At 35.3% G+C, this 27,333-nt stretch overlaps 1 protein-coding gene across 20 annotated transcripts; it reads left to right on the forward strand.

Annotated features, from left to right (window-relative positions):
• Nucleotides 1-4,247: 4,247 nt before the first annotated feature.
• On the forward strand, nucleotides 4,248-25,929 carry LOC107839383 (general transcription factor IIH subunit 2). Of its 20 annotated transcripts, XM_047397490.1 has the most exons (12): nucleotides 4,258-4,445; nucleotides 6,259-6,315; nucleotides 6,770-6,822; nucleotides 8,645-8,712; nucleotides 9,983-10,035; nucleotides 11,028-11,082; nucleotides 12,075-12,130; nucleotides 14,852-14,958; nucleotides 19,720-19,987; nucleotides 22,342-22,803; nucleotides 22,985-23,357; nucleotides 25,379-25,929. In XM_047397490.1, the coding sequence occupies exons 9-12, from the start codon at nucleotides 19,724-19,726 to the stop codon at nucleotides 25,525-25,527; spliced, it is 1,248 nt and encodes a 415-aa protein (XP_047253446.1). In that variant the 5' UTR covers nucleotides 4,258-4,445; nucleotides 6,259-6,315; nucleotides 6,770-6,822; nucleotides 8,645-8,712; nucleotides 9,983-10,035; nucleotides 11,028-11,082; nucleotides 12,075-12,130; nucleotides 14,852-14,958; nucleotides 19,720-19,723; the 3' UTR covers nucleotides 25,528-25,929. The 20 variants fall into 20 exon arrangements, with proteins under 20 accessions (XP_047253424.1, XP_047253446.1, XP_016538363.2 ...); XM_016682877.2 differs by lacking the exon at nucleotides 11,028-11,082; XM_016682859.2 differs by lacking the exons at nucleotides 11,028-11,082; nucleotides 12,075-12,130.
• The last annotated feature ends 1,404 nt before the right edge of the window (nucleotides 25,930-27,333 follow it).

Raw genomic sequence — 27,333 nt, forward strand, 5'->3', positions numbered from 1 at the left:
CTTTTGTTTAAATTAATAAATTAAATATATAAAAAAGCGACCACTTATGGTCGCTTTTCTTTAAAAAATTATTTTATTAAATTTATAAAAGCGATCATTGGTGGTCACATTTTTAAATTATAAAAATTGATAATCTTTTTTTTTTTAAATGATATTAAATTATAAATATATTTTGTGGTCACTTTTAAAAAAGCAACCACTGTTTTTGAGACTACACCTTGTGGTCGCAAAAATAGGAAAAACGGTCATATGTTGTCGCTTTTCTTGTTTTTTCTAGTAGTGAATCAAGTTGCATATAATCACAAGAAAATATGATACTAAAAGATAGAAAATTACATTATCATCTCTAAAATGATCACGCTGAGATATTTTGTTTGGTCCTGAGTAAAATTTTATCTTTTACTAGTTATCAATAGCCCGTGCAAGGCACTGGCCTAATAAATATTTTTTAAAAAAATTTATTTTAATTATTATGATTTATAATATTTTTTTAAAATATATAACAGATTTTTATTGATATTTTAATCTGTTAATTATTGTAATTTATAATACTTTTTATATAATTTTCAAATAATATATATCGCTCTCGTTGTCCAAATTTTTGTGGCATTGATAGTCAATAATATTTTTTAAATAATTTAATTTTTAAATTATTATGATGTATAATATTTTTTCTTCTATTCCAATTTAAGTGTCATAATGCTTTGATGAACATAATAATTAATTATGGGTGATATGGTAAAGTTACAATTGAAGTAGCGAAACAAACATGTCTTAATGACTCATAACAGCTAATCAGAAGTGATATAGCAAAATTACTATAAAAAGTACTTGTGAATTTTTTTTGATTAACTTATCATTTTGTATCTATTTTATCCTTTTTATCAAATATTATTAATTGATACAATGCTTAAATGATCATAATAATTAATTAGGAGTGACATAGTAAAATCACAATTAAAACAACGAAACAGACATGTCTAATTAGAAGTGATGCAACAAAATTACTATACAAAAATACTTGCGGAAAAAACTTAAATGGGTCTCATATAATTTTTTTTTAATACTTAGATGACTTTATAATAATTTTTAAATATTTATATGACTTATAATAATTAACTATGGGTGATACAGTCAAATTATGGGTGAAACAGCTAAAACAGACATGTCATAAATATTTATTTTACCTTTTTATTAAATATTATTAATTTTTTAATACATAAATAACTTATAATAATTAATTAGAGATGACATAATAAAATTACGACGAAAATAACTTATGAAGCAGCTGAACCACACACGTCATAAATGCCTATTTTACTTTTTTTTTAAAATATTATTAATTTTCTAATACATAAATAACTTATAATAATTAATTAGGGGTGATGTAGTAAAATCACGGAGCAAACAGCCGGAGAAGAAGCAGGTAGGAGAAGCAAACATGTTGACAGAGAGTTGTCTGCTTCTCCTACCATTTCCCTCTTATTAGACATATAAAAATATGGCTTAAGTTATCGACAGACACTTAAAGTTATCTCAAAAATTCACTGAGACCCCCCGATTAATGTCTGGTACCTATCAAGCTCCTAACCCACCCAAATTTTGATCCAATCACGCCTTTTTTGCCTAATCAGCAAATGATATTAAGTGTGTGCAACTCACACGCGTGACATGACAAAAATAACCAATAAAATGATGACATGTGGCAAATGGGCCCAAATTTAACAATAAAAATGAATTTTCCAAATTTCAAATAAAATTTATTTTCAATTCTTAATAATTCAAAAAAAAAATAAAAAAATAAGAAGGTAAATCCCCACCCATCCTTTTCCTCCCCCAACCTAACTCTCCCTTTCTTCTTTGTTTCTTCTCACTGCCATTTGTAAACTTTTCCGGCGAGGTATTAGGGTGGCTTCATTTTTGCTCTTCATTCTTGGTACTTGATTGTCGTAGAGCTTGTCCATAATTTCTAATGTAAAATGGACAGATTTAAGTTTGAATTTTTTATCTATGTTGTGGATATTTGATCTATGGGAGATGACAATTTCTTTGTGAACTTACCAAGCTCGCCACATTAAGGACTCTAGAATGTTAGGATGTCTGCTCCTGTTGTTTTTGGCGATTCTTTCTTTGAGTATATTTCTTTTATCTCTCTGCTTCGGTGATAGCAAATATAGCCATAAAAATCAATAGTGAAATCAAATCATGTAATCAAAAGAGCGAAACAAAAAGAGATACTTGTTTTTGTTTCAATAATCCAAATTTTATACAATGTTCAGATTGACTGTCAAGTATGGTTTGTGGTCAAGAAGAAATTTGTGCATATGGTTTAATCTTTACGGAATAAACACCAAGAAAGCCAAAACATCTTATGATGTTCCGGCGATGAACTTAGGGTAGGGTGAGGACGACGATGAATAGAGGGTTGGGGGTTGACAACGAACTTGGGGGTGGGGTGAGGACGGCGATGAAGGGAGTGTGTGGGGTCCTTTTTTTCTTTTCTATTTTTAAATTAAGAAAGTATAATAATTAAAAATTATATTAATAAAATAATTTAAATTTAAATTTTTTAATTAAAAAATAAAATTTTATTTTTTCTACTATTCACGCGCTCACACTCTCCTTGCCAAATCAGCATTCTGTGCCTGATAGGTACCAATTTTAGCACTACCTGCTAGGTACATACCTTAATTATGGAATTTAAGTGAATTTTCGAAATAACTTTAAGTGTCTGTCGATGATTTGTTATTATTCTAGGATTAGAATAGGACTATAATATTTTCATTAAATTTAAACTATAGAAAACAATTGCTCTGGTTGGTTTAAATCCCTAATATAAAGTATTAGATTTAAATTTGCCGTGCTGATTGTTCTCTTCTTTTTTTTCTATACAAATTAAAGAATTCATTGTCCAAATAAATAAGGATACTTACTTATAATGTTGAACAAACCCAGCTAATTAACTTTACCTAAAATTAGAATTCATTTTAGAATATGATACTAATAAATATTCTTTCCATATATTTAAGAGTACTTGATTAAATAAAATAATACTTGAGGAAAAATAGTAAAAGGATGACTTTGTTTAAGAATAAAGACTTTTAATAAAAAGTAAAAACATCAAACAATATTTCTGACATTTTTAATATGTTATAAATATAAATATAGATTATCGATAGGTCTGTGCAGAATTCGATTCAACCTGTTAATCCGAACCGATAATTTATTTATCTAGTTAATTAATTATCAATTCGGGTGTCGGATTTAGTTTTGGAAAAATGACACTCTATGACCTTTTAAAAAAATAATAGCCTAATTATAGCCCAAATTTGGCATTTGGACAAATAATGTTCAGTCGGCTAAACAAATGTCATTTTATGGTCATTTTCTAATTTTTCCCAATTTGGGTCATTTTGATCCACGTAATCCATATACAGTCCATATACGATACTGATACAGTCTTTATATAATACTGATACAATATTCAACTTGGACAATTCGGTCCTTTTAAAAATACTTCAATTTTTTTTTACTATAAATTTTTAATTTGATCAAATATTATGTTTTTTTTTATTCTTTAGAAATAATAATTAAATTATATAAAAACGATATAATTATTAAATAGAATATGAATCCATATAAGATATATGTATAAAAATTGTATAGCTCTATCAAATATGTATATGTACAATATATAGAAAGTGTATACAAATTATATAATTGTTGTATAAAATGTGTAAAAAAAAGTACAGTATTATATAAATTATGTATCAAAACTGTATAATTTCCGTATAGAATATTTATGTATAAGATTTGTATAAAACCTGTATAAAAGTTGTGTAAAAACGGTATAGAACCAGTCAGTAAATTAAAATGGCTAGAAAGTGAAATTTAAATTTCATGGCCATTTTCAAGGAAATAGTTTAATTTAAAGTATAAATGTACAGCTATCATATAAATTATGTATCAAAACTGTATAATTTCCGTATAAAATATTTATGTATAAGATTTGTATAAACCTGTATAAAAGTTGTGTAAAAATGGTATAGAACCAGTCAGTAAATTAAAATGGCTAGAAAGTGAAATTTAAATTTCATGGTTATTTTCAAGAAAATAATTTAATTTAAAGTATCGTTTCTGTCCTTTTCCTTTGATTTTTTTTATTATTGGACTGTCGGTTCGGACTGCGGTTTTCTTAATTTTTTATCGGGCTACCCGATATCCGGTAAGCATTATAGGTTACAGGCCACCACTGGCCCAAAAGTACACTTAGCGTCTCTCTCAGCTCTCAGTCTCTGTCTCACTACTCACAAGTCACAATTCACAAAACTCAAAAGCTCGGCCGTTGTTGTTGCTCACAATCGCTCAATTTTTGCTCAAAACTACTCAATTTGGAGAGACGTAACGCTGCTCGGCTGTTGCTGCTCACAATCGCTGCTCAACAGGTAACAATTTTTAGATAGTCTCTGCTTCATCTTCAATTTCTGTCCAGTGTCCAATCTTATGTATGTCCATTTTGTGAAAAGGAAAATGAATTTGATGGGAAAATACATTTTGTTCTTGTTTTCTTTTTGTTTCTTGATTTTCGGAAACAAATGTAGAAGGTGAACTGTATGATGTAAAAAGGGAATATGTGGATCATAGTAGATAGAACATAGACAAATGAAGTGATAAGGTCCATGTCACTTATGGTGCCAGCTGCTTCATTTCTCAAACGTCTAATGTTACTTTCTTTAGGAGTACTTGTGCGGTTCGATTTAGTGTTTTTTTTTATAAATAGAGGAATGCCATATTTTGAGTGATTAATTATCTACAAAAAGGGGCGTAGCAAATTGGTGCGTTAAGCTTGTGAATCCACTGTTAAAGCCAACATAAAAACATATCAACAAATGCACAAGGAGGTTTCATAAAATTGAAATTACAAAGAAGAGAGAACCAGTAGAAATATAGCTTAAAGTTGGGTTGTTGAATTGAAGTTTGAACAGAGAGACAGTATAATTACTGGGTATTATTTTGAGTTTATAGGTTTGATTGTTTACCAAATGTTGAAGTGTGTGTATGTTACAACTTTTCCCTTCACTATGTCTTATAAGAATGGATGGGCGAGTTTACATAATTGTTGATTGATGAATTGTGCTTTGAATTTTGGTTCAAAATTGTGTTTTAGACTTTTAGGGATTGTGGTCGGAACACATAGTTGTTTTGATTGTGATTTTGTGTGTGCGGATACATGTGCTGTGAATGTGTTTGTTTGAAATGACTACTTCATATTGGTTAATTATTCGTATCTCATAACTAGCATTACATAATGTTATTCTCGCTCATGAAGCAGTCATGATAGTAGTGAACTCTTGTTTAAGATTACCGAATGCAGTTTGTGGCTTTGTGCACGGAAAGAGCAATAAGCAGTAGGCAGTAGCTTTGGACTTTAAATTATATATGTTCAATGTTAACGGTTAATCCGATAACCAAACCGATAACAATTAAAAATCGACAAACCGATAACCGATTAACCGATATCTTAACGGTTATTTAATGGTTTAACATATGTACAAATTGATAATGAATAAGTAAAACCGATAATTTTCAAAACCGAACCGAATCGACCGATACGCAACCCTAGCCACATTAGACATGTGTGCTCTTTGTCATTAAACTCATAATAGGGGTATTTTCGTCAATGTGCTAGGGTTTGATACGTGTCTTACATGCTCGATGTCAACAGACACACAACATCGGGACTTTGGATTAAAAGGGACAAACAAGTTTCCCAATTAAGTGAGGGTCCTTCAAGTTTTAAAAATTAGGTGAAAGGGACAATTTTTTTTTCTGTTTTTTTTTTTATAAATATTTTCGTTCCAACAACTTTGCAAAGTTGTTCGACAACTTTGATAGTTGTTCGACAACTTTGATAGTTGTTCGACAACTTTACGAAGTTGTTCGACAACTTTGCGAAGTTGTTCAACAACTTTGATAGTTGTTCGACAACTTTGCAAAGTTGTTCGGCAACTGTGCGAAGTTGTTCGACAACTGTGCGAAGTTGTTCAACAACTTTGCGAAATTGTTGAGACAACTAATGCAGTTGTCGAACAACTGTCCTAGTTGTTCAAGCGACTTTATTTTTTTAACTTGGGGACATTGTGGGACCCACTTTTCCCCTTTTTTTAATTAAAGACTTGGGAGGGTTTATAGACTCATTTTTCATCTTCCCATTCAGCTTTAATGTTGCAATCTGAGATGTTTATCTCTTCTCTTCAGTGTTTGGTGAATTTCCTCTTCGTGTATGAAGATCGAAGAAGAAAGTAGTCTGTACAGGTATTTTTTTGATTATATTATGTATTTATTTTTGGTTAAAATGGAGGAACATTTTGGGTTAATGGAGGAATACTTAATTTAATATTTCTCTCTAATCTTGAATGACTTTTAATGAAAGCACGCCCAATTTGATTTTTCTGGCTCTGATTGACCTAGATTGAATTGCAAGATTTGTATTTTGATATAATTTTCTCATCTGGGTTGTGCTTAAATTTTGTTAAAAAACACTTAGTTGTGAGTTCGGTGTTCCTTCATTTCTTAGGTTAAACGTTCTTTATTTTTATTGTTTTTTGTCATTCCCTTGTCTAGGTCGTGTTTAGTTTCTGGTAAAACACACTTTGTTTTGGGGTTGCAATTACTAAACAGTGGTGATAAGGTGTTTTATTCGTTTGTTTTTTCTTGAGTTGTGCTTAGTAGCTGATGTAGAAGGACTTTCCATGGTTCTTTTCTTCAGTTTTTACTAGCTAACCGTCGGCTCACGTGTCTGTGGCATATTTCAATTAGCAGGTAATATTCTCCTCCTGAAATTTAATTTGTAAATGTTGTATCTTCATAATTCTACATGAAAGTGAATTACGAATTGCAAACAGAGCTTTCGTCGGAGTGTGATTGTTATAGCTGTATTATGAAATTAATCACTTTGTTGTAATTGCTGCCGGTAATTGTTGATTTCTGCGAAATTTAATGGAAGTGTGTTGTTTATATATATGTTTCTGTCTATTTTGATGGAATTTTGGTTTGTTGGTTTTTTCCCTCGGATTCGTGTTTGTTTTTTTCCCCGACACAAATGTAAAAGAGAAAGGAGTTTTCTAGGATTGATAGTGTCATCATGCCGTGAGAATCTGAATGTCTTTGTTCAAATACTTCCACAGTACTAACCCTCAGGGGTTGGCCTGGTGGTAATTGGCTTGAGCTTTGGGGTGCTCCCTTTCATGGTCTCAAGTTCGATACTCACTGGGTGCAAACAATTTCTGAGGGCCATCGGACTGGGTGAAACCCTGAATTACCCGTGGTGCACTTGCGGGAAACTCCTTGCCAAGGGCCTATGCACCCCCGGGATTAGTCAGGGCTCGAAGAGTCTCGGACACCCGGTGCAAGTCAAAAAAAAAAAAAATACTTCCACAGTATTGGGAATCGATTACAATGCATTAAAAATTTTAAATTCCCTTAAAGAGAAACTTGTATCAAGAGAAAACCATAAGTTAGATTGTGCTCTCCTTAGTCTCTTTGATTGTCAAGAAGGTGTCATATCCCGTTCACATGATCTTAGTACTATCATTCTTAATTCATCTTCCCTTCCAGCACTCTAAAAATGAATGTGTAGCAGCTTTATAAACTAAAACTCCCTTCAAGTAGAAATCATGGGCGGTTGATATTAATTTCAGGCAGGGAAGGGGGTATCTGTGTTTGTGTGTGAAAATAGTATGGGAGGATAATGGTTTCCCTATATAACTGAGGCCTCAAAAAAATTCATGATCATAATATGCTGCATTGAGGCTAATTTTACGTGTCTAGATTATATATGTATGCCGAATAAATTTTGCTCTACACTCTATACTGCAATTTATGAAACATCAGAAAAGCAACACTGGATAGAGTCTAAGATCAATTGACAAAATAACAGTAACATTTCCAATGTAATCTCACAAGTGGGATTTAGGAAGGATAGGGTATACGCATACCGAAGGGGAGCCTTGGAGTAACTGGTAAAGTTGCTGCCATGTGACCAGGAGGTCACGGTTTCAAGCCTTGGAAACAGCCTCGGGCAGAAATGCAAGGTAAGGCTGCATACGATACACCCTTGTGGTGGGGCCCTTCCCCGGACACCGCGCATAGCGGTAGTTTTAGTGCACCAGGCTGCCCTTTTGGAGTATACACAGACCTTACCCCTACCTTGTAGAGAGAGGGGCTGTTTTTTGATATACCGTCAAAAGAACAAAAACCTGGACAAAGAGAAACATAAGTATGAAGTTGACACAACAAACTTTGTTATAACTATAGTATATAAAAACAACCTTTCATGCCTTGGATGTCTAATTGGTGCTTCTTTATCTTCATCTGATAATAGCTATGCAACAGATTGCACGTTACTCCTTGTAGCTTCTCCTTTGTACGTCTAACTTTTTGGTGAGGTATACGTCTGCGTAAGCAATGGAAACATTTTAAAGCTTAACCATGAATCAAACTGCTTTTGCTTTTGTGTTTTATTTCTTCTTTCTTCATTTCCTTATGATTTTCCTGATGTTGAGAACTATAATCTTGTTATATTCTATAATTTTTCCAATTCGATTACGTATTGATAACTTTCCTCAATTTTTTTCTGGATCAGCTAACTAACTAATTGACAACTGCTGCCAGTTCATGCCAGCTAACTGATCAACTAACTGCTGTAACTAAGTAATGACTTTATCCATTTTAAGATATCGTTTATAATCGCTTGGGTTGCATGCTTGTGAGTAAATGTTCAATCTACAGTATCATTCTATGGTACTATTCGTTTTGGCCTCCCTTGTTTGGGTTAATATTGACAGATATTTAGTTCAGTGCACTTATTGATTGAACTATTAAGTATGGGTTTCACACGTTAACTTTACTCTCCAGTTAGGACATGGAATGAAACTCAATTGTTTGCAACACGATGATCTCTGACATTGTAACAAGATCGTATTCTCATACCTTACTTTTACTGATGAATTTAATCATGCTGTAGCTGGATGCGTTCTCTGTAACTTCATCTATGTCTATACTTCTGGTGCTCCATTGTGCATAACTCATAACTGCTATGTTCTCGTGCTTTTCTGTGTTGGACTTTGAAATTCAAACCATTCCAATAAGAAGAAAAAGATGAAAACTTTGGCTGAGATTTATTCCCGCTAATTCCCCCCCAAAAAATCCATTTGGATGCTACATTATGTACAACAACAACAAAGTACCCAGTGTGGATACTGCAGTATGTACTCCAAAGAAAATATATTTACTTGTACCATCTTCTGTTGGGTAGATGCCTTACCTTTCTGGAGACCATGTCTCCATTTTGAACTTCACATTTCTTTGACCATGTCTGCTTATTTTTTTAGTCAAATTTATGTGGACATAACAACTTCAATATCCATTAAATTTTTTAGTAAATCACAGAAAAAAGTAAATGAGACATTAGTCTTACATGTACAGTCATGTTGCATGCCCTTATAAATCTGCCAGGCAACCTTGTGCATCCAAGACAAAATTGACAATCAGTTTGACGGGCTTAGGGATGTTGCTTGCCATTAACAGCAACAATATTAAGTAGACATGTTGTTGCAGAGGACAACAAAGGAGATTAGTAAATGATAAGTATGAGTTAGTATTAATCTCCTTAACCAAAAAAGGAACAAAGAAAAATTTCTGTAATTAGCATGAACGACCAACTGCTGACAATGCAATTGTCTTTATGTGACAAATTTTCAAAAATGGACTCCGTTATTCCAATGCACAGTTTTTGTACTAATAATCTTCATATGTATTTAAAAGTGTCTCTTGTGTGTACAGAAGATTGTTTTGTATATAGTGTTGGCGTACGGATACATTTTCCTGTATTATCTAATTTACTTTCCAACTTTAACAATTTTTTTCGTGAATGTTTATGGGGGTTTGTTTTTGTTCTGTTTTTGCTTTATTGTGGCTTCAGTTTATACTAGCTAACCGTCGACTCAGGTGTCTGTGGTATATTTCAATTAGCAGGTAATATTCTCCTCCTGAAAGTTCAATTTGTAAATATTGTATCTGCATAATTCTACATGAAAGTGAATTACGAATTACAAACGGAGTTTTCCTCGGAGTGTGATTGTTGTAGCTGTATTATGAAATTAATCACTTTGTTTGTTGTAATTGCTGCTGGTAATTGTTGATTTCGGCGAAATTAAATGGACGTGCGTTGTTTATATATATATTTCCGTCTATTTTGTTGGAATTTTGGTTGGTTTGTTTTTTTTCCCGGGATTCGTGTTTGTTTTTTTTCCGACACAAAGGTAAAAGTGAAAGGAGTTTCCTAGGATTGATAGTGTCATCATGTCGTGAGAATTTTGATTGCCAAGGCCCAAGAAGGTGTCCGATCCCGTTTACATGATCTTAGTACTATCATTCTTAATTCATCTTCCCTTCCAATACCCTAAAAATGAATGTGTAGCAGCTTTGTAAACTAAAACTCTGTTAAGTAGAAATCACGGGCAATTTGATAATATGCATGCCGAGTAAATTTTGCTCCACACTCTACTGTAATTTATGCAATATCAGAAAAGCAATACTTGATAGAGTCTAAGATCATTTAACAAAATAACAGTAGCATTTTCAATGTAATCTCATAAGTGAGATTTAGGAAGGACAGAGTATACGCAGATCTTACCCCTACTCTCTAGAGAGAGGGGGGTTGTTTCCGATATACCGTCAAAAGACCGAAAAGGTGGACAAAGAGAAACAGAAGTATGAAGTTGACACAATGAACTTTGTTATAACTATAGTATATTAAAACAACCTTTTATACCTTGGATGCCTAATTAGTGCTTCTTTATCTTCATATGATAATAGCTTTAACATTGTCAATGTAATCTCACAAGTGTGATTTAGGAAGGATAGAGTGTACGTAGTCCTTATGTTCACACCAATTAATAGTTATTTCTTCTGTTTAATATACCTTGTCTAACCTTAATTTTAAATTGTCCATTCTATGCAACAAGGTTCAGTCTTATGTTTGCGAAGCTAAATTTGAGGATGCATCAAATGTCATCTTATGTAAGTAAAATCAAATGTCATCTTATGTAAAAAGAATGTACAAAACCATTTTGTAGAACTTGGCTCCTTAACGTTTTGTCTATATATGTGTATAATGCGTGTGTATCTCTATTTGTGTATATACTTGATACATTCTTTCACACGGGCCACGTACCTCTGGTTTTAACTTTTAACAAACAACCTAAAATCTACCTTACTCTAGTTTCCACTCACCAGCCTTTTCCTTTTTAAATTATCCGACCCATTATCCACCTGACTCGAACCACCCAGCCTTTAACCCTTTAACCTTTCTTCCTCACTTAAACAACTATAACAACTCTCAATATTGAACAATGGAAACAACATAACATCAATGAACCTCAGCTTTCAAACGCCACCGCTCAAATTCGTACTATCTCCCATGCTGCGCTTGCGGTTCGTACATCCCGAAGGTTCCAGATCATTTGTTGAACATTTGTTGAACGGTATTTCATTTCAAATTAGCAATTAGTACCAAAATAGTACAATACATGGATGTGCCAATGTTATCCTCAAAAAGGATTTGAAATTGCCTCAGTGAATTTCCCAAATAAAAAAGGGCAGCCCGGTACACTAAAGCTACCGCTATGTCTGGTGTCCGGGGAAGGGCCCCACCACAAGGGTGTATCGTACGCAGCCTTACCTTGCATTTCTGCCAGAGGTTATTTCCAAGGCTTGAACCTGTGACCTCTTGATCACATGGAAGCAACTTTACCAGTTATTCCAAGGCTCCCCTTATAGGAATTTCCCAAATAATTCCTAGAAATATTCATCCCACATCACCAATTTTGGCATCCTAAATCGCACCTATATAAACCCCATTACTACATTATTTTGGGTAAAGAGGTCGGATAGCAGAAACTTTGAAAGTGTGGGATTTTGCTATCGACGAAGGATTTCAGTATTAAGGATTCTATAAGACTCATCTTCGAGCTTGAATTCCTAGACTAAGAAATTCGAGTGTCTTTTTTCAGCGGTGGTAGAGAAATTTTGTTGAAAACTCATAGACTTGATTGGCTGCTCCAAAAAGGTAAACACTTCATCTTTTTTATGTGTTCTTTTGTGTTTGAGCATTATAGTGAAATTCCGACACTGTTTTGAACTTTGTTTGTTTGATTGTGATTATTTAGGATTGAGAATTAAGTTGTTTCTATATAAATTTGGTTTAGGCGAGTTTTTTATGGTATTGAAACCGGATAATATGTCATTGTTGTGACTTGTTCGATTGAGTAAAATATCTATGGAGTAATTGATCTTATGGATATATCTCAAGTCGAGGATTCCTTAAAGGTTATTATCGATTCATTGTATCGGATAAACCTACAAGGATGGAAGAAGCTCTATCTGCCTCTTGAGTATTACTTTAATTTCTCCTCAATGTATGGAATTGAGAGATGAGAAGTACCTCATAATTGTTTATTAAAGTCCGTTGGCATATTTCTTATTCGAGTAGCATACAATCTGATTAGACTAGATATATATGAACTTTCATTCTCCTTTGCAGTCTTGAGTGTAAAATTTGATTTTTTCATGATTTATTTGTTTCAAACAAACTCTACCATAGTTTTATTTTGGAAGGTCCATATAAGTGGAATTTGAGGCTTCTCTTTAGCAAACCTCAAAGGAGGATTTATGCATGTAGTAGAACTTCACTATAGATTACTTTACATGCGATGCTCGATCCCTTAATTTGAACAAGTTGAAGTTTTCCTCATTTTATTTGATCTTTTATATCACTTAAAAGTCTTAAAAGAGGAAGGCAATGATTGTAATTTGAGAAATCACTATCTAATTTTGTTTTCTCCCAAATTAATGCTTGAAGTTAAATAGACTTGTATTAGCCTACTTTTACCTCAAAGTACCAAGCTATGGATGTGTTTTCAGTAGCTTGATTGTTTTGTCCAAATTTTTTTTTGTTCTTTTTAGATTCTTTGTTTAATTGGTAGACATATGAATTGCACCTCTCATCCTTGTAGTTACTGGAATTTCTCAATGTTCTGAAAATTTGAAAATGGATCTGTTATAGTATGAATTTCATTTGGATGGACTAGCTAGATTATGAATATTATCATGTTTGGCCTTGGATTACTTCCTTGAAAATGAGTTACTCGGATTTGTATTATTTTCCCTAAGCATCTTGATAGACTTATGTGAATTCCTTGAGAAGTAGTTGCGATATATAGTTTGTCAGGAGAAGGTAATTAATAAAGCTTTATTGGGTGAAAATTTCATTGTACATTATTGTTTGAGTTTCATATCTTGTATGATATGTAGGTATGTTATTTGCATTCAGACTTTGTGAAACCTATTTGGAGTCCAAAAGGACTTCTCTTCCTTTGCATTACCTAATGGGTGAATGAGGCCCATCTCTTTCGAGTCTGAGCTTACAGACTTTCAGTCCCATATGAAAAGAAGCCGCTACAAGTGTTTGAAGAGCAAAGTGGGTTAAAACCTATAATTTTTTTTTTTTGATAACCGTGGTGTCCGGGCTAGCTTGCGCGCACCTCGACTAAATCCACGGGATACTTGCCATAGAACAAATGGGAAGAAAACACCTAGTGTTTGTCTCTGCTGGGTATTGAACCTAAGACCTCATGGTGCTCATCCCAACTTCATTGAACCACTAGGCCACACCCTTGAGTGCGGTTAAAACCTATAATTTACTTGAATAAATCTGATTTCAGAGGCTTAATAAGAATTAGGGAAGGTGCAATTGGGTCGAAGCCCAATCAGACTAAAACATGGATATCTTGGCAAAGTGATTGCGCCAAGGTTTGATCAAACTCTTTTTTACTTATTTGTATTGCTCTAACTTCATTCTCTAATATTTCTTATCTCAATCTAGTTGAATTTCCCATCAAGTCTAATCACCTTTAATCTAGTTGACCGACTTTGTTGTATGGAGCGAAGTGTTGGCCAGTTAAGAACACCCACATTCAAAAGATGAAGGTGGCGGAGATGAGGATGTGTAGACTTATCAGGAGAGATAGGGTTAGAAATAATGTTATTCGAGCGAAGGTTGGAGTGGCTTCGGTGGAGGACAAGATGCGGGAAGAAAGGTTGCGATGGTTTGGGCATGTGATAAGAAGGTGCACGAATGCTCTAATATGGATGTGTGAGAGGCTAGTTATGGATGGTTTTAGGCAGGGTAGAGGTAGACCGAAGAAATATTAGAGGAGGGAGGTGATAAGGCATGATACGGAGCGGTTACAATTTACGGAGGACATGACCTTTCATAGGAAGTTGTGGAGGACACTAATTAGGGTAGAGGGTTAGTGGGTAGGAGTGCGTCTCTAATAAGGAGTGTTTTGTTTGTATATGTGCTTCTAGTTTCTTGTTCATAGTGTTTGTGATATCGAATAGATAGTTTATAGTATTACTCTCTCGATGTCTTATTTCTTTTATTATCTAGCAGTGTGTTAGCCCATTTTGTTGTTTATTTTTATATTTTTTGTGGTTATACTGTTATCTCGTCCTGAGTTGCGGGTTTATCAGAAATGGGCTACGATTAAGTATGTTGATTGGTTTGCACCATTGTAGTGCAGTCACGACTAGGTCTCTGACCCAAAAAAATGGTGATCCTAGAGCATTCACTATTCCATGTACTATTGGGTCATCTCAGTTCGCTAGAGCCTTATGTGACTTAGGAGCCAGTATAAATTTGATGCTACTGTCTGTATTCAAGCAATTAGGCTTGAACCCTCTTGAACCAACTGCAATGTAACTGTTGATGGTTGATTACATGGTGAAGAAACCTGTTCTTTTGATGTGATTATGAGAGTGGATAACTTCATCTTCCCGGCTGACTTTGTCATTCTGGACCGCATTGGTTTCCTGGTCGACACTCTGCAAAACGAGGTCAGTTCCTTATCTTACGCACCCGCATTTGAAGCAATTTATTTATCGTTTTGTTTGTAAACGCAGGAATTTGCTTCAGTTCTTCTTTTGATGTCTTTGGTCTGGCTCCGCTACATGAATGCTTTAAACTTTAAAAGCATTTTGCTGGATTTTCGTCCCCTTTCTATGTAGTTCATGGTTTTCATCTGTGTGCTAAATTCGTGCAGGATGTGTTTAATTGTATGAATTATACTATATTTCTTGCTCTTGATAGTCACAACAACATAGATTTTCATGCTTCCTATGAATTAACCACCACATTTAAAACTGATTTTTTTTTTTAACCTGCACATTTAAGGGTTGGTTAAACATAATATGTGAATTTGTGAACCATTGCATGCCGAGTCTCATTCTTTGGAACCTGTTGTTTTGTGCTTTGTCATGGCCTATCACCTTTGTTTCCCAATGTACAAACGTTTTCACGATTCTATCACCTTGTCAATTCTGTTCCGCTTAATTTCTCTTTCCCCATTTTGAGAACGTCTAGTGTAAAAGTCATTGAATTAAATGCGTAAGTCGTCAATTCTTGAACTAAGTGATATAATTTATGATCAACTTCTTTTGGAGTCTTTCTTGAATGAACTAAGGCATATTTTTTGGTATTAAGAAAATGCATAAAATGCAATTTATTTGGTCATGTGAGAACATGCCAAGAAGTGGCCCAAATATAGAGAAATAAAGCTCCTTCATTATATACTATGAAATTAAAAAAAATAAAGTTCCTTCACTAGATAGTTTTGTCAAGCTTAAGTTTGTGCTTTCAGATAGTGATATAAAAAAAAGGGAAATGGAAAAGGAAGTGGATTACGTTATGTAGATCAGGGCGATGGTTTGTTGATACTAGAAGGAAGTTCTGTAATACTTGTGAGTGTGGCTTATTTGGGTCGTGTTGTAAATGCCCTGGCTAAATCTGTTGATGGTAGAGGTGAAATTTCAGCTTCTGAATTTTGATTAATTGAATCTGCCACCTCGGGTATTATTTCGCGCCGTTTTGTGTATGAGCCTCTTCAAACCGGGCGTATTGCTATTGATTCGATTATCCCTTTAGCTATCACTACTGAAACCCCAGCGGTTGTTCGACCGTGTACTCCCCTTCCTGCATCTTTCTTTCTATCCATAGGTCGTCTTTGCACAGATAGATCTTTGCCGGGGAGATTGGTGTTCCTTGAGGTATGCCCTTCTGGTGGGTTGTTCCTTATCTGTCTTTTCCATGTAGTGCCCACACTGTGTCAAAAAATCTTCGTCTTCGATCTCTCCTCGCAACGCATTTGTTGGGCTAAAACTTTCTCTCGACATCTTTCTTTTATTGCTGTCATTGATCTCATATCTAGTTGCAGGGTCTGCATTCACTACTAAGCCTACGTCCGTCCATTCCTTTCAAGCTTGATCCTTCCCTTAGACTCGTTACCTTGTTCGACTAAACTCGTTGGTTCCGCATTGGTTGTAACCCGGTTCAAGAACCTTCTCTCATAGATTCCCTTCACCAAGTCATCGCCAACAATCAGCTCTCATCCCTTGGTGTCAAAGGGCGAGTTCCTTTCTTGTCTTGCCCAAAAACTTTCTTTATTCTCATTGGAGAAAGACACCTGCAGCAAGGTTTTACACATAGGGCCAGCTGCTTTCTTTATCTCGCTTGCCCTTAGTCCGTCTAGTGCCTTTTGGTTGGGGTGCGCCCTGGGGTGATCCATCTTTTTCCAAAAATAAGTACGGTCTTTATCCAAGTAATATGGACTTTGTTTTTCATGTAGTGCGAACTTCCAGGTTTGGTCCCAAAAAGACATATATGAAATTATATATTTTCTGGGCTTTGATGCAACAATGCTATATCTATCTATTTTATTTGTATACTATCATGTTAAGCTAAGCTTTGGCCCTTATATTTAATCATTCTCGTGTGTTGGCCTGTTTTCTTCTTCCATTTTATTTAGCTGTACCAGTGCATTTTACTTGGCCGTTTAAAATTAATGAATCTTTCCTTTTTTGAGATCCACAATTACTCCTTTAATTAATTCATTAATTCGGAGGAATGTTTACGACAACAACAACAAGAACATACCCAGTGTATTCCCACTAAGTGCGGTCTTGGGAGGGTAAAGTATACGCAGTCCGTACCACTATCTCAGAAGAGGAGGCATGTTTGAATTGACTTTTTCCTTTTGTTACACTGGGTATGTTGCTGTGCTTGTTTACGCCCTTATTATTTGTTTTATACATGCCATGCTTGTTAGAGTAAGTAACATACCTTAGGACTTCTCGTTGTATCTAGTAGACTACCTTTAGTAGCAAATGTTCAATGCCTCCTAGACAATAGGAATTGGGACGGGTAGGCATATTTAGGACACGGTCATACCTTAGGACTTCTCTTTGTATCTAGTAGAGTAGTAGACTACATTTAGTAGCAAATGTTCAATGCCTCCTAGACAATAGGAATTGGGACGGGTAGGCATATTTAGGACACGGTTTAGGCTTTCAACATATTCTACGTGCTTTAAGTTAAAACAACCTTAACTAATAGTAAGTGAGGCTGGAGGGTGGTGGAGATGATAGTCTGTGCTTGTTGCGTGGTATGAGCAACCGTTGTGCTCAGGTTGCAATGTATTCAACTGTGTTGCACGAGGTTGTGAACACCTAATTCTTTATCGGATTTGAGTTTTATATCATTTTTAGCGATCAACTGTTTCTTTTTGGATTTAATCTTTTTCATTGACCTTGTATTTCATTTTTAGTAAATTTATTTTGAGAAAAATTAAAAAATCAACAAAAAGAGTCACAATTTCTTAGAATATAAGTTTCATTTTCATTTGCAAGAAAAAGAAAATTTACAAAAATTTCAGTTACGTTTTCATTACCAAAGGACTGTTTTTCAGTCTCTTGCTTGTAAAATAAAACCCCACCTCTGTTGTTCTTATTTCCCCTGCACTCATACCTCCCCCAACCTTCTCCTCCATCGACACACACCACCACACGCAACACCCCCACCCACTTCAGTCCGCTGCCAGCTATCGCCAGGTACTGTTTTTTCTCTCTTCATCTTGCTTTTTCTCTTGCACTCTCCCTTGTTACCCAGCCCCCCTGTTTCTCAACTCCACTAACCCCTGCGAATTGAAAGTGTTTTGCGATTAATAAAGAATATTGTGGTTTGAGTTTTCATTTGTGTGTCGCTGCTACCTGAACTGTAATTTCCTCGTAATTGGGAGGGCGGCCTCCTGCTAATATTGCCTGTGATACGCTAACTGTACATGCATGTAAGGTGTTTGATGAATTGCATGAGTGACAAGTGTACCGTGAAGTTTGAGTAACTCAGCAACATTAGGAATTGATTATAAGCAAGGGTGGGTTGGTTTTGAGTAGGTCTTAAGAGTGTTTTGTCAGCTAGCTCAAGCTGAAATTTCTCACAACTGAGATAAGCAGTCCTTTGGCACTATATTGAATGACTGTCATCTAAAAAAATGAATATGTGACTGTCTCTGGTGTTCAAATTTTGTCTTTTGAGAGCCAAGAGGTTGAAGACATTGTGCGACTTTTTTCTTTATGAGTAAAGGGTAACTTGTATTTCATATTCAACCAAAACATTCAGCACCTACATATCAGGTGTTGAGGGGAAGTTTTACATACATAGAAAAACTCATAAGAGTCCCTTGTTATTCTAGGAAGTTACAAACTGTATAAACTTCACAATATTTTCTATCTCCCCCAATGGGATCTTGTTTACACAAAATATAAAGAAGGTTGCGGCAGTTCATCCTGATTTTCTGGATAAGATTGCTTTGATTCTCAAAATGTCTAAGATTCCTCTGCTTCCACATAGTCCACCAAATACTAGCTGGGATACTCTGCCGCCAATCTTCCTCTGGATTTCTTCTGCCAATGCTATTCCAATTTTCAGAAGCTCCAAGGTTGTTCTTGGCATTGCCAATTCACCCCTAACATATGAAAGAACATGTGTGTTACGACCACGTGATATGGATCTTGTCACCGGGCGATTCACCGAGAAGTATGTGCTTAACAGATCCTTCTCCTTGTTCTTATTTCGTGAGCGACCAATTTTTAATAAACAATAGGCTCGTTAAAAGGGACCCTACAACCTTAGGACTCGTTAGAGAGAGACCCAAATCTCTTGTTATTTTTTGATGTAAATTCCTGCCTTTCGTCTGTTACTTCTCCTCCTTATATAGAATCCTATTACAAGATATTTAAGGAAACTAAGAAACTGCTAACATAGAAAATCTATTTAAAATAAGAATTCTAGTAAAACTAAACTACTGTCTATTTTTAATGCCCACAAAATCTGAAGGTTGCATAAATCTACAGATCCTCTTTGCCGTTTCTTTCCTTCTCAGCTTGAGGGACCCGCCTTGCATAAACCTTACCCACAAACGAGTCCATAACAATGTGCCTCTGATTTATAGTTATCTCACAGTGCATGAAAAGGTGCTCATTTTCAGCTTCCTTTTCATGTAGCAAACATCTTGAGCAAATCTGAAGACCTCTTCTTTGTAATCTTTCCTGAGTTAAGCAAGCCCTTTTTGTTACCACCCACACAAAACAAGAGACTCTAGAAGGACTTTTAGTCTTCCAGATCAATTTCCAAGGCCAAGCCCTTGACTCACTAGTTCTATTTGACTGCCATCTTGGTTAATAATATTTGACATTATGAAGAAAAAGTCACTAGTTTCTCAAGTATCTGGTCGTCTTATTAAGATTTGACATTATATCTAACAGGGAAATGAACAATGAAGAAAAACGATTTAATCAAGAGGAAGAGGAAGAGGAGGAGGAAAGTGGAAGAGGTCGAGAAGCATGGGAAAGAACTTATGCAGATGAAAGATCATGGGAGTCTTTGCAAGAGGATGAATCAGGACTCCTTCGTCCAATTGACAACAAAAGTCTATCCCATGCTCAATATCGACGGCGTCTCCGGACTGCAACTGCTGCACGAATTCAGAAGGGTCTGATTCGGTACCTCTACATTATCATTGATTTCTCCAGGGTATGTAAATTCCTATAATGACTGCACAATAACTGCGTTACTGTAGTTGGTTTCTGGACATTTGAAGGTTTAATTTTTCCTTGCAAGATATGAAAAAAACTATTTAAGCATCTATAGTTATATGTTTGTAAATGTGTTATCTCCAAATGAAGTTAATGGGGTCCATTTTACAATCTGCTGATCTCCATTCGATGCTACCAGCGAATTGTTCATTGAAAAGGAAATACAATATGGTCCTATTAAAGAAGCAGTAGCTCTTCGTGTTATGGATTTCTATTTGCGTCTAGGGCTGAAGATTTAGTGATTGCAACTATTTTATTATGCTATGAGATATTGATAAAGCTAGGTATATTTCTGTGTATCTGTTTCTTATTGTGGTTTTAAGAAACCAATTCTTGGATAACTTTTTCTGAAATTCACGCTGCGGTATGCAATGCAATTGGGTGCTTGTCTTTGATCAGTAAATTTGATTAATATGCAAGTGAACACCCACTTTCAGTTTGATGTCACCATGTTTCCTTGAATACCACCTCACATTGATTTCTCTGAACCACATTTTGAAATTCTGAGATAAAATTGTGAAGTGAGTTAGTCTAAGACAGTTGTTGCCTTTTGAAAATGTCCTTTACTTGGGTTGGAGCTTATCACTGCCTTGGACATTTCCTTTTTTTCATTGAGAAGGTGTCTGTAATAAACAATCAGAAACATTTGCATGTAATTTTCTGCTGATAGTTCTCCTTTCAATATGTCAGCATTTAAAAAAAAAAAAGTTATTTTTGACATTTTCGTAGGTTTCTCTTTTTTTTCCCCACATTGCTCGAAAGTTTTCCAGAGAATTGATTGCATCTACTTGATACTTATCCTACTCACTTACAGTTATGCAATGCTCAAGTCAACTAGGAAAGCTAGAAGAAAATTGAAATTCTTTGAGTATTAGAGATCTAGACATATAATAAAAGAGGCACTTTTAGCATTCCTTCCAATTAAGTCTACATACTACAACAACAACAACAACAACATAGCTAGTGTCTCCCGACTTTGGAGAGGGTGGAGGGTAAAGTGTACGCAATCCATTTCTGATAGACCAGCAACTCAGGACAGATAACAGTATAACCACAAAAAATATAAAAATAAACCACAAAAAATATAAAAATAAACCACAAAATGGGCTAACACACTGCTAGATAATAAAAGAAATAAGACATCGACAGAGTAATACTATAAACTATCTATTCGATATCACAATCACCCTCAGAACACTATGAACAATAAACTAGAAGCACATATACAAACAAAACACTCCTTATTATTAGGGACTAACCCTCTACCCTAATTAGTGTCCTCCACAGCTTCCTATGAAGGGTCATGTCCTCCGTAAGTTGTAACCACTCCGTATCATGCCTTATCACCTCCCTCCTCTAATATTTCTTCGGCCTACCTCTACCCCGCCTAAAATCATCCATAGCTAGCCTCTCGCACCTCCGTATTGGAGCATTCGTGCCCCTTCTTATCACATGCCCAAACCATCGCAACCTTTCTTCCCGCATTTTGTCTTCCACCGAAGCCACTCCCACCTTTGCTTGAATAACCTCATTTCTAACCCTATCTCTCCTAATAAGTCCACACATCCTCATCTCCGCCACCTTCATCTTTTGAATGTGGGTGTTCGTAACTGGCCAACACTTCGCTCCATACAACAAAGTCGGTCAAAACTGACACTCGGTAAAACTTACCTTTAAGCTTAGGAGACACCTTCTTATCACACAAGACTCCCAAAGCGAGCCTCCACTTCAACCACCTTGCACCAATACGGTGCGTGACATCCTCGTCAATCTCTCCATTTCCTTGAATCATAGATCCAAGATACTTGAAACTATCTCTCTTCCGAATGGCCTGGGAATCCAGCTCTGCTATCACGTCAGCCTCATGCGCTAATTGCTGAACTTACATTCCAAGTATTCAGTCTTCGTCCTGCTCAACCTAAGCTCTTTAGACTCCAGGGTCTATCTCCAAACCTCCAACTTAGCATTAATTCCTTCCCAGGTCTCGTCAATTAGTACAACATCGTTAGCAAATAACATATACCAAGACACCTCCTCTTGAATACGCCGTGTCAAAACATCCATCACCAAGACAAATTAAAACGGGCTAAGAAACGATCTCTCGTGCAACCTTGTCAAAACAGGAAAGTACTCCGAAACTCCTACCATCATCACACGAGTCTTCGCTCCGTTGTACATGTCCTGAATCGACTTTAGAAATGACTTTAGAAAGCTTGACCGTAATGTCTCATACTATCTTGAACTTTATACAACTTTGGAGCTAATAATTGCTTACTTGAGTTTTGCTTTTAGGCAGCTGCAGAAATGGATTATAAACCAAGCCGAATGGTTGTAGTTGCCAGACAAGTGGAGGCATTTATAAGAGAATTTTTTGACCAGAATCCCCTGAGTCAAATTGGCTTGGTAATTTTGAAAGATGGAGTAGCTCACTGCTTAACAGATCTTGGTGGCAGCCCGGAGGCTCATATCAAAGCATTGATGGGTAAATTGGGGACCTCAGGTGATGCATCCCTTCAGAATGGCCTAGATCTTGTGCGTGATCTCCTAAATCAAATCCCATCGTATGGGCATCGTGAAGTCCTTATCTTGTATTCAGCTCTTAGCACTTGTGATCCAGGGGATATACTGGAAACCATCCAAAAGTGCAAAGTGTCTAAGATAAGGTGCTCAGTAATTGGTCTGTCTGCAGAACTCTACATATGCAAGCATCTCTGCCAAGAGACTGGTGGAATGTATTTTGTTGCATTGGATGAGGTGAGGAATAGATAATTGAACTCCGAAAATGGTTATATGAGACGTGTGTAACAAAACTACTAGAATAAGAAAATCTTTTCATGGAAATTTAGGAGAAATTGGTTATTGAATAATGAATAGCTATGTGGCAAGCATAATATTTTGAACTTTTTGTAATTTGATTCTTGGTTATTTCTGTCAGCCTCATTTAAAAGAGTTGGTATTGGAGCATGCTCCACCTCCTCCAGCTATTGCAGAGTTTGCTGTTGCAAATTTGATCAAGATGGGGTTCCCCCAAAGAGCAGCGGAGGGTGTCATTTCAATTTGTTCATGTCATAAAGAGGCTAAAGTTTGTGGTGGATACACTTGTCCGAGATGCAAAGCGCGTATATGTGAGCTGCCTACTGAGTGCTGCATCTGCGGCCTGACCCTTGTTTCTTCTCCACATTTGGCAAGGTCATATCACCATCTCTTCCCAATAAGGCCATTTGATGACGTTTCGCCGTTGGTTCTGAAAGATTTTCACAAGTTACCTAAGAATTGCTTTGGTTGCCAATTAAGTCTCCTAAATCCTGGTAAGAGCATTCTTAAGCTTATTTTCAAAATTGAAACTATCTATAGGTAAAAGAATCATACCAAAAACACGAAAATCTGTCTTATCTGTTTGCTCTCAAGATTTCACTGTAAATAACCACTGAAGTGAATCTGTAACCCAATGAAGAACCTGGTCACACAGGATATTTGTAAAAAGATTTGCATTTTTAGGCAGATATTATCATTATCCATGTATATGTTAGGATGTTTGATAAGGTGAGAATTCTCTAATGGAGTAGCTTATCTTATCGGAAGCCATTTACATAATTATTTGTCATCTGATTTCTTCTATGTACATTTCTCCAATTAGAAAAGAACAAAAGGAAAAAAAATACACTAATCTTAACTGATCTTTTGTTAAACTGAAGCTAAAGAAATGTCTCAAGTGTTCTACATAAGAAACGGGGTGTTTCTTGAGCTAAAGTTATGCACGTCCAGGATGATAAGTTTTTTTTATTTTCAGTACAATTCTGTGCTTCTCGCTGTATTTTTGTAATTATGTCCTTTGAGGAATGTGTTGAGAGAAAATTTCAAGCAATACTGAAATTGGTCTTTGAAGGAAGTAGCCTGTTGAACTAGTATTTGTATTCAGCCAGATAGTTTGTTTTATTGCCAAATTTCTTTTAAGTTGTGTGATGAATAGGAAATTATTCTGTATAATTAGTTGTGCTTAGATCAAACATGGCTTTGGGATCATAAAACCTGGGAAGGAAAATGTCTCTTCTTAATGCAAGGCAATACATAGACAAGCCTTTGAAGTTGCCCTAGTTTTTTGTTTAGGCACCTTAAAATTTGCCTATGTTACATCATGCCTAGCTAGTAAAAGAATAAAATGTGTGAGTTCATGCGGTGATGTGGCAAAATAGCAAATCGAGCAAAGCCACATGGCATCTCATTCCTCAATTTTCTCCCTTACCCGTGCAAATCTCTCGATAAATTTGCTCTCTCCAAATATATGTCACTTTATTCCAAACAACACAAATCATGCCTATAAATAATCAAGTCATCCCTACAGTAGTCAGCTGCCCAAAAATACACCACTACACCTCAGTCCCAAGCACGTTGGGGTTGATTATATGAATCCTCGTTGACCATATTACTCTTGTTAAACTCATCTCAGGACAACATTACATAAAATAAAAATAGAAGCAAAAATAAGGCAACATAAAAAGTACTTGAAGTTCTTTATATTTGCTACTGTCGTATTAACCTCTGAAAGGCTAAACAACTCCGATAAAAATATAGGATGTAAAGTAAAAGTGTTAGCATTGCTAAAACATATTCTTAATTAATAGGTATTTCCTACATAGATCTTTTTCTTTCGTTGTGCCCCATCTTTTATTACTAAGCTGCATGAACCTCAGTAAATTGTAAGTCGTCCAATACATCTTCCTTCCAGGTGATTTAAGTTTATCCCATCCCCTTTTATTACTTCTCTCACCACATATCTACAAACTGGTGTATTTGAAGGCAGATGCAAGCACCATGAGGTCTCAGGTTCAATTCCCAACAGAGACAAAACACTAGGTGATTTCTTTCCATCTGTCCTAGCCTTGGTGGTGATATGTAGTCTGTCCAAACTGATGGCGTAGAGGTGGTGGAAGCAGCAGAGAGGATCTGGAGGAGAAAGAAGAAGAAAGAAATAATAATAAAAAAATTACATTACAATACATGAGCTCAACTCTCTGAAAATAACTCACTGGTGCCACATTATTGTGAGGTGTTCAAACAGAATATTTTGGATGTATGTTAGTTGTCTAAAAGATAACAACCTCAATTGAGATGTCTAAGTGAAAAGTTGTGGCAACATTAAGATTTAAGAGGGTGTCCATGTATTTGGCCTAATTCAAACTTAATGTACAGGAGTCTCGCTTTTTGCTTCTTCCACTTTTCTCTCCATTCATCAGGATTCTCACTTTTTGCTTGTTCCATTTTTCTCTTCATTCATCTGGATTCTCACTTTTTGCTTGTTCCACTTTTCTCTTTATTTGATTTGATGCAGGAAATTTTCCAGGTCCCCAGGTTGCTTGTCCAAACTGCAAACAACACTTCTGCCTTGATTGTGATATTTATATACATGAGAGCTTGCACAATTGTCCAGGTTGTGAGAGCTTAAGGAATGCCAAGACTATTAGTGATATGGAACAATGATAAACATCTGTTTCTGAAGTGGTTTATTCCTCGAATGGAACAAGCTAAATGGCAAAATGTAATGTTAGATGCAGCCAAGCTGGCCACTTTATTCCTCGAATGGAACTACCAGAAATCTTGTTTCACAGCATGTCCTGAGGAAAAGTCAAGCTGGCCACTTTTATAGGAATCTTTATTGTTGGACGCAGCCAATTTCTATGGAACAGCTATGGGAAACGTAGTTACAGATCTCAAAAGTGAAACTCCTATTGTCTAATTAAAAGTTCTTTTTTTTTTTTTCGGAGCAATGCAGGATTATGGCATGATGTATCATATATGACACACTATCAGATTGTTGCTTCTTGCACCTTCGAATTTTGACTTTAAAGAACAAAAATGAAGACGTGATGAGATCTCTGTTTACCTTACCGTGTCAGGAATTTTTGCTTTTGATTAGTGGACAATCCAATGATGAAATAACTTTTGAGTGCTTCATTGTGCATTTCTAAGGTTAGAGGCCTTTGCTACTACTGGTAGATGAGGAATCCTCATCAGACTGTTAAGCCAAGAGATTGTTCAGGCATAATTAGCAAATAAGCCTTATTCAATCTTTTGTCACCACTGAGAATGACACTTGAACTGTATGCACCTGCTCCTCCTGTTTGTGCATGCTATAAGTTGAATTAAATCATGCAAAAATTACAGAAAGACTCAAAATTTAGACTATAATTATAATAAGTAGCAATATTTTTACAAAATTATAGTTTATAGCAAAAGTAACATTATTTTGCCCATTAACTACACAGGTGCGTGTTTTACTCCACATATTTTACCTTTTCATATTGTTTCTCCATTATTTCACTTCCTTCCAATCTGATCGTATCCTCTATCCAATTTGCTTTTTTTTTTTTTTTTTTTTAATTTCTGCCTATTTTTCTCAAATTGGTGATTAATATTGTGTTCCATCAAATAAGGCAATTTGATATTTACTGTTATTACATGTTATCTCTTTCATATAATTTATATATTTTATATTTTTTTCTTCAATCATGTTCTTTCCTTTTTGGGGGGAGGGTGGGGGTGGGGGTGTGTTTGTGAATTTTTTGTTGAGAGATTGTAGAGGCCTGCTATAATGGTTGAATACATGTTGTAGAAGTTCAAATAGCGGTATACCACTTGTGAATTTGGTTTTCGATAATCCACCATCATTTAGTCTTGGTTTAACACAAATGAATCTTAAATTGATTTCTACATCTATTCAGTCGAAGAGAGAAGCAAGCATAGAAGAGGTGAGATCGAAGCATCGTAACGATTCGGAGAAGATTGCCGAAATTATGAAGCGGAAAGGATTGAGAAAACCTTCATCTCCAAAACCCCAAAAAATACAAAAATCTGTGAAAAAGAGAAGTCAAACGAAATGGAAGAGTCAAGTAAAATACCAAGTCCCGTTGAACAAAATTCATCTGAATATGAATTCGAAGAAGAAAAAGTGAAAGAGTAATTTGTATATGTATTTTTATAGATTATGAGTTATTTGCAGGTATATGTATTTTTTAATATACATATGATTATGCTTTTTTTTATTTTTCAGTTGGTAATATAGGTATTTGTAGTAGTTTTTTTATATGTAGTACGTATTTTGTGTTGTTCAGTCATATGTATAAATATGGCGTTGTATTTATTATTGTTAAGATATGAAATTGTATTTGGTACTATGAAGATATATAATTGTTTTTGTTACTGTAAAAGATATGTATTTATTACTGTTAAGACATCAAAACAGGAGTTGTATTTATCACTGTTAAGATATGTATTTGATATGGCATT

The sequence above is a fragment of the Capsicum annuum genome, chromosome 1 (assembly GCF_002878395.1).
Source record: "Capsicum annuum cultivar UCD-10X-F1 chromosome 1, UCD10Xv1.1, whole genome shotgun sequence".
In the NCBI taxonomy this organism is placed as follows: Eukaryota; Viridiplantae; Streptophyta; class Magnoliopsida; order Solanales; family Solanaceae; genus Capsicum; species Capsicum annuum.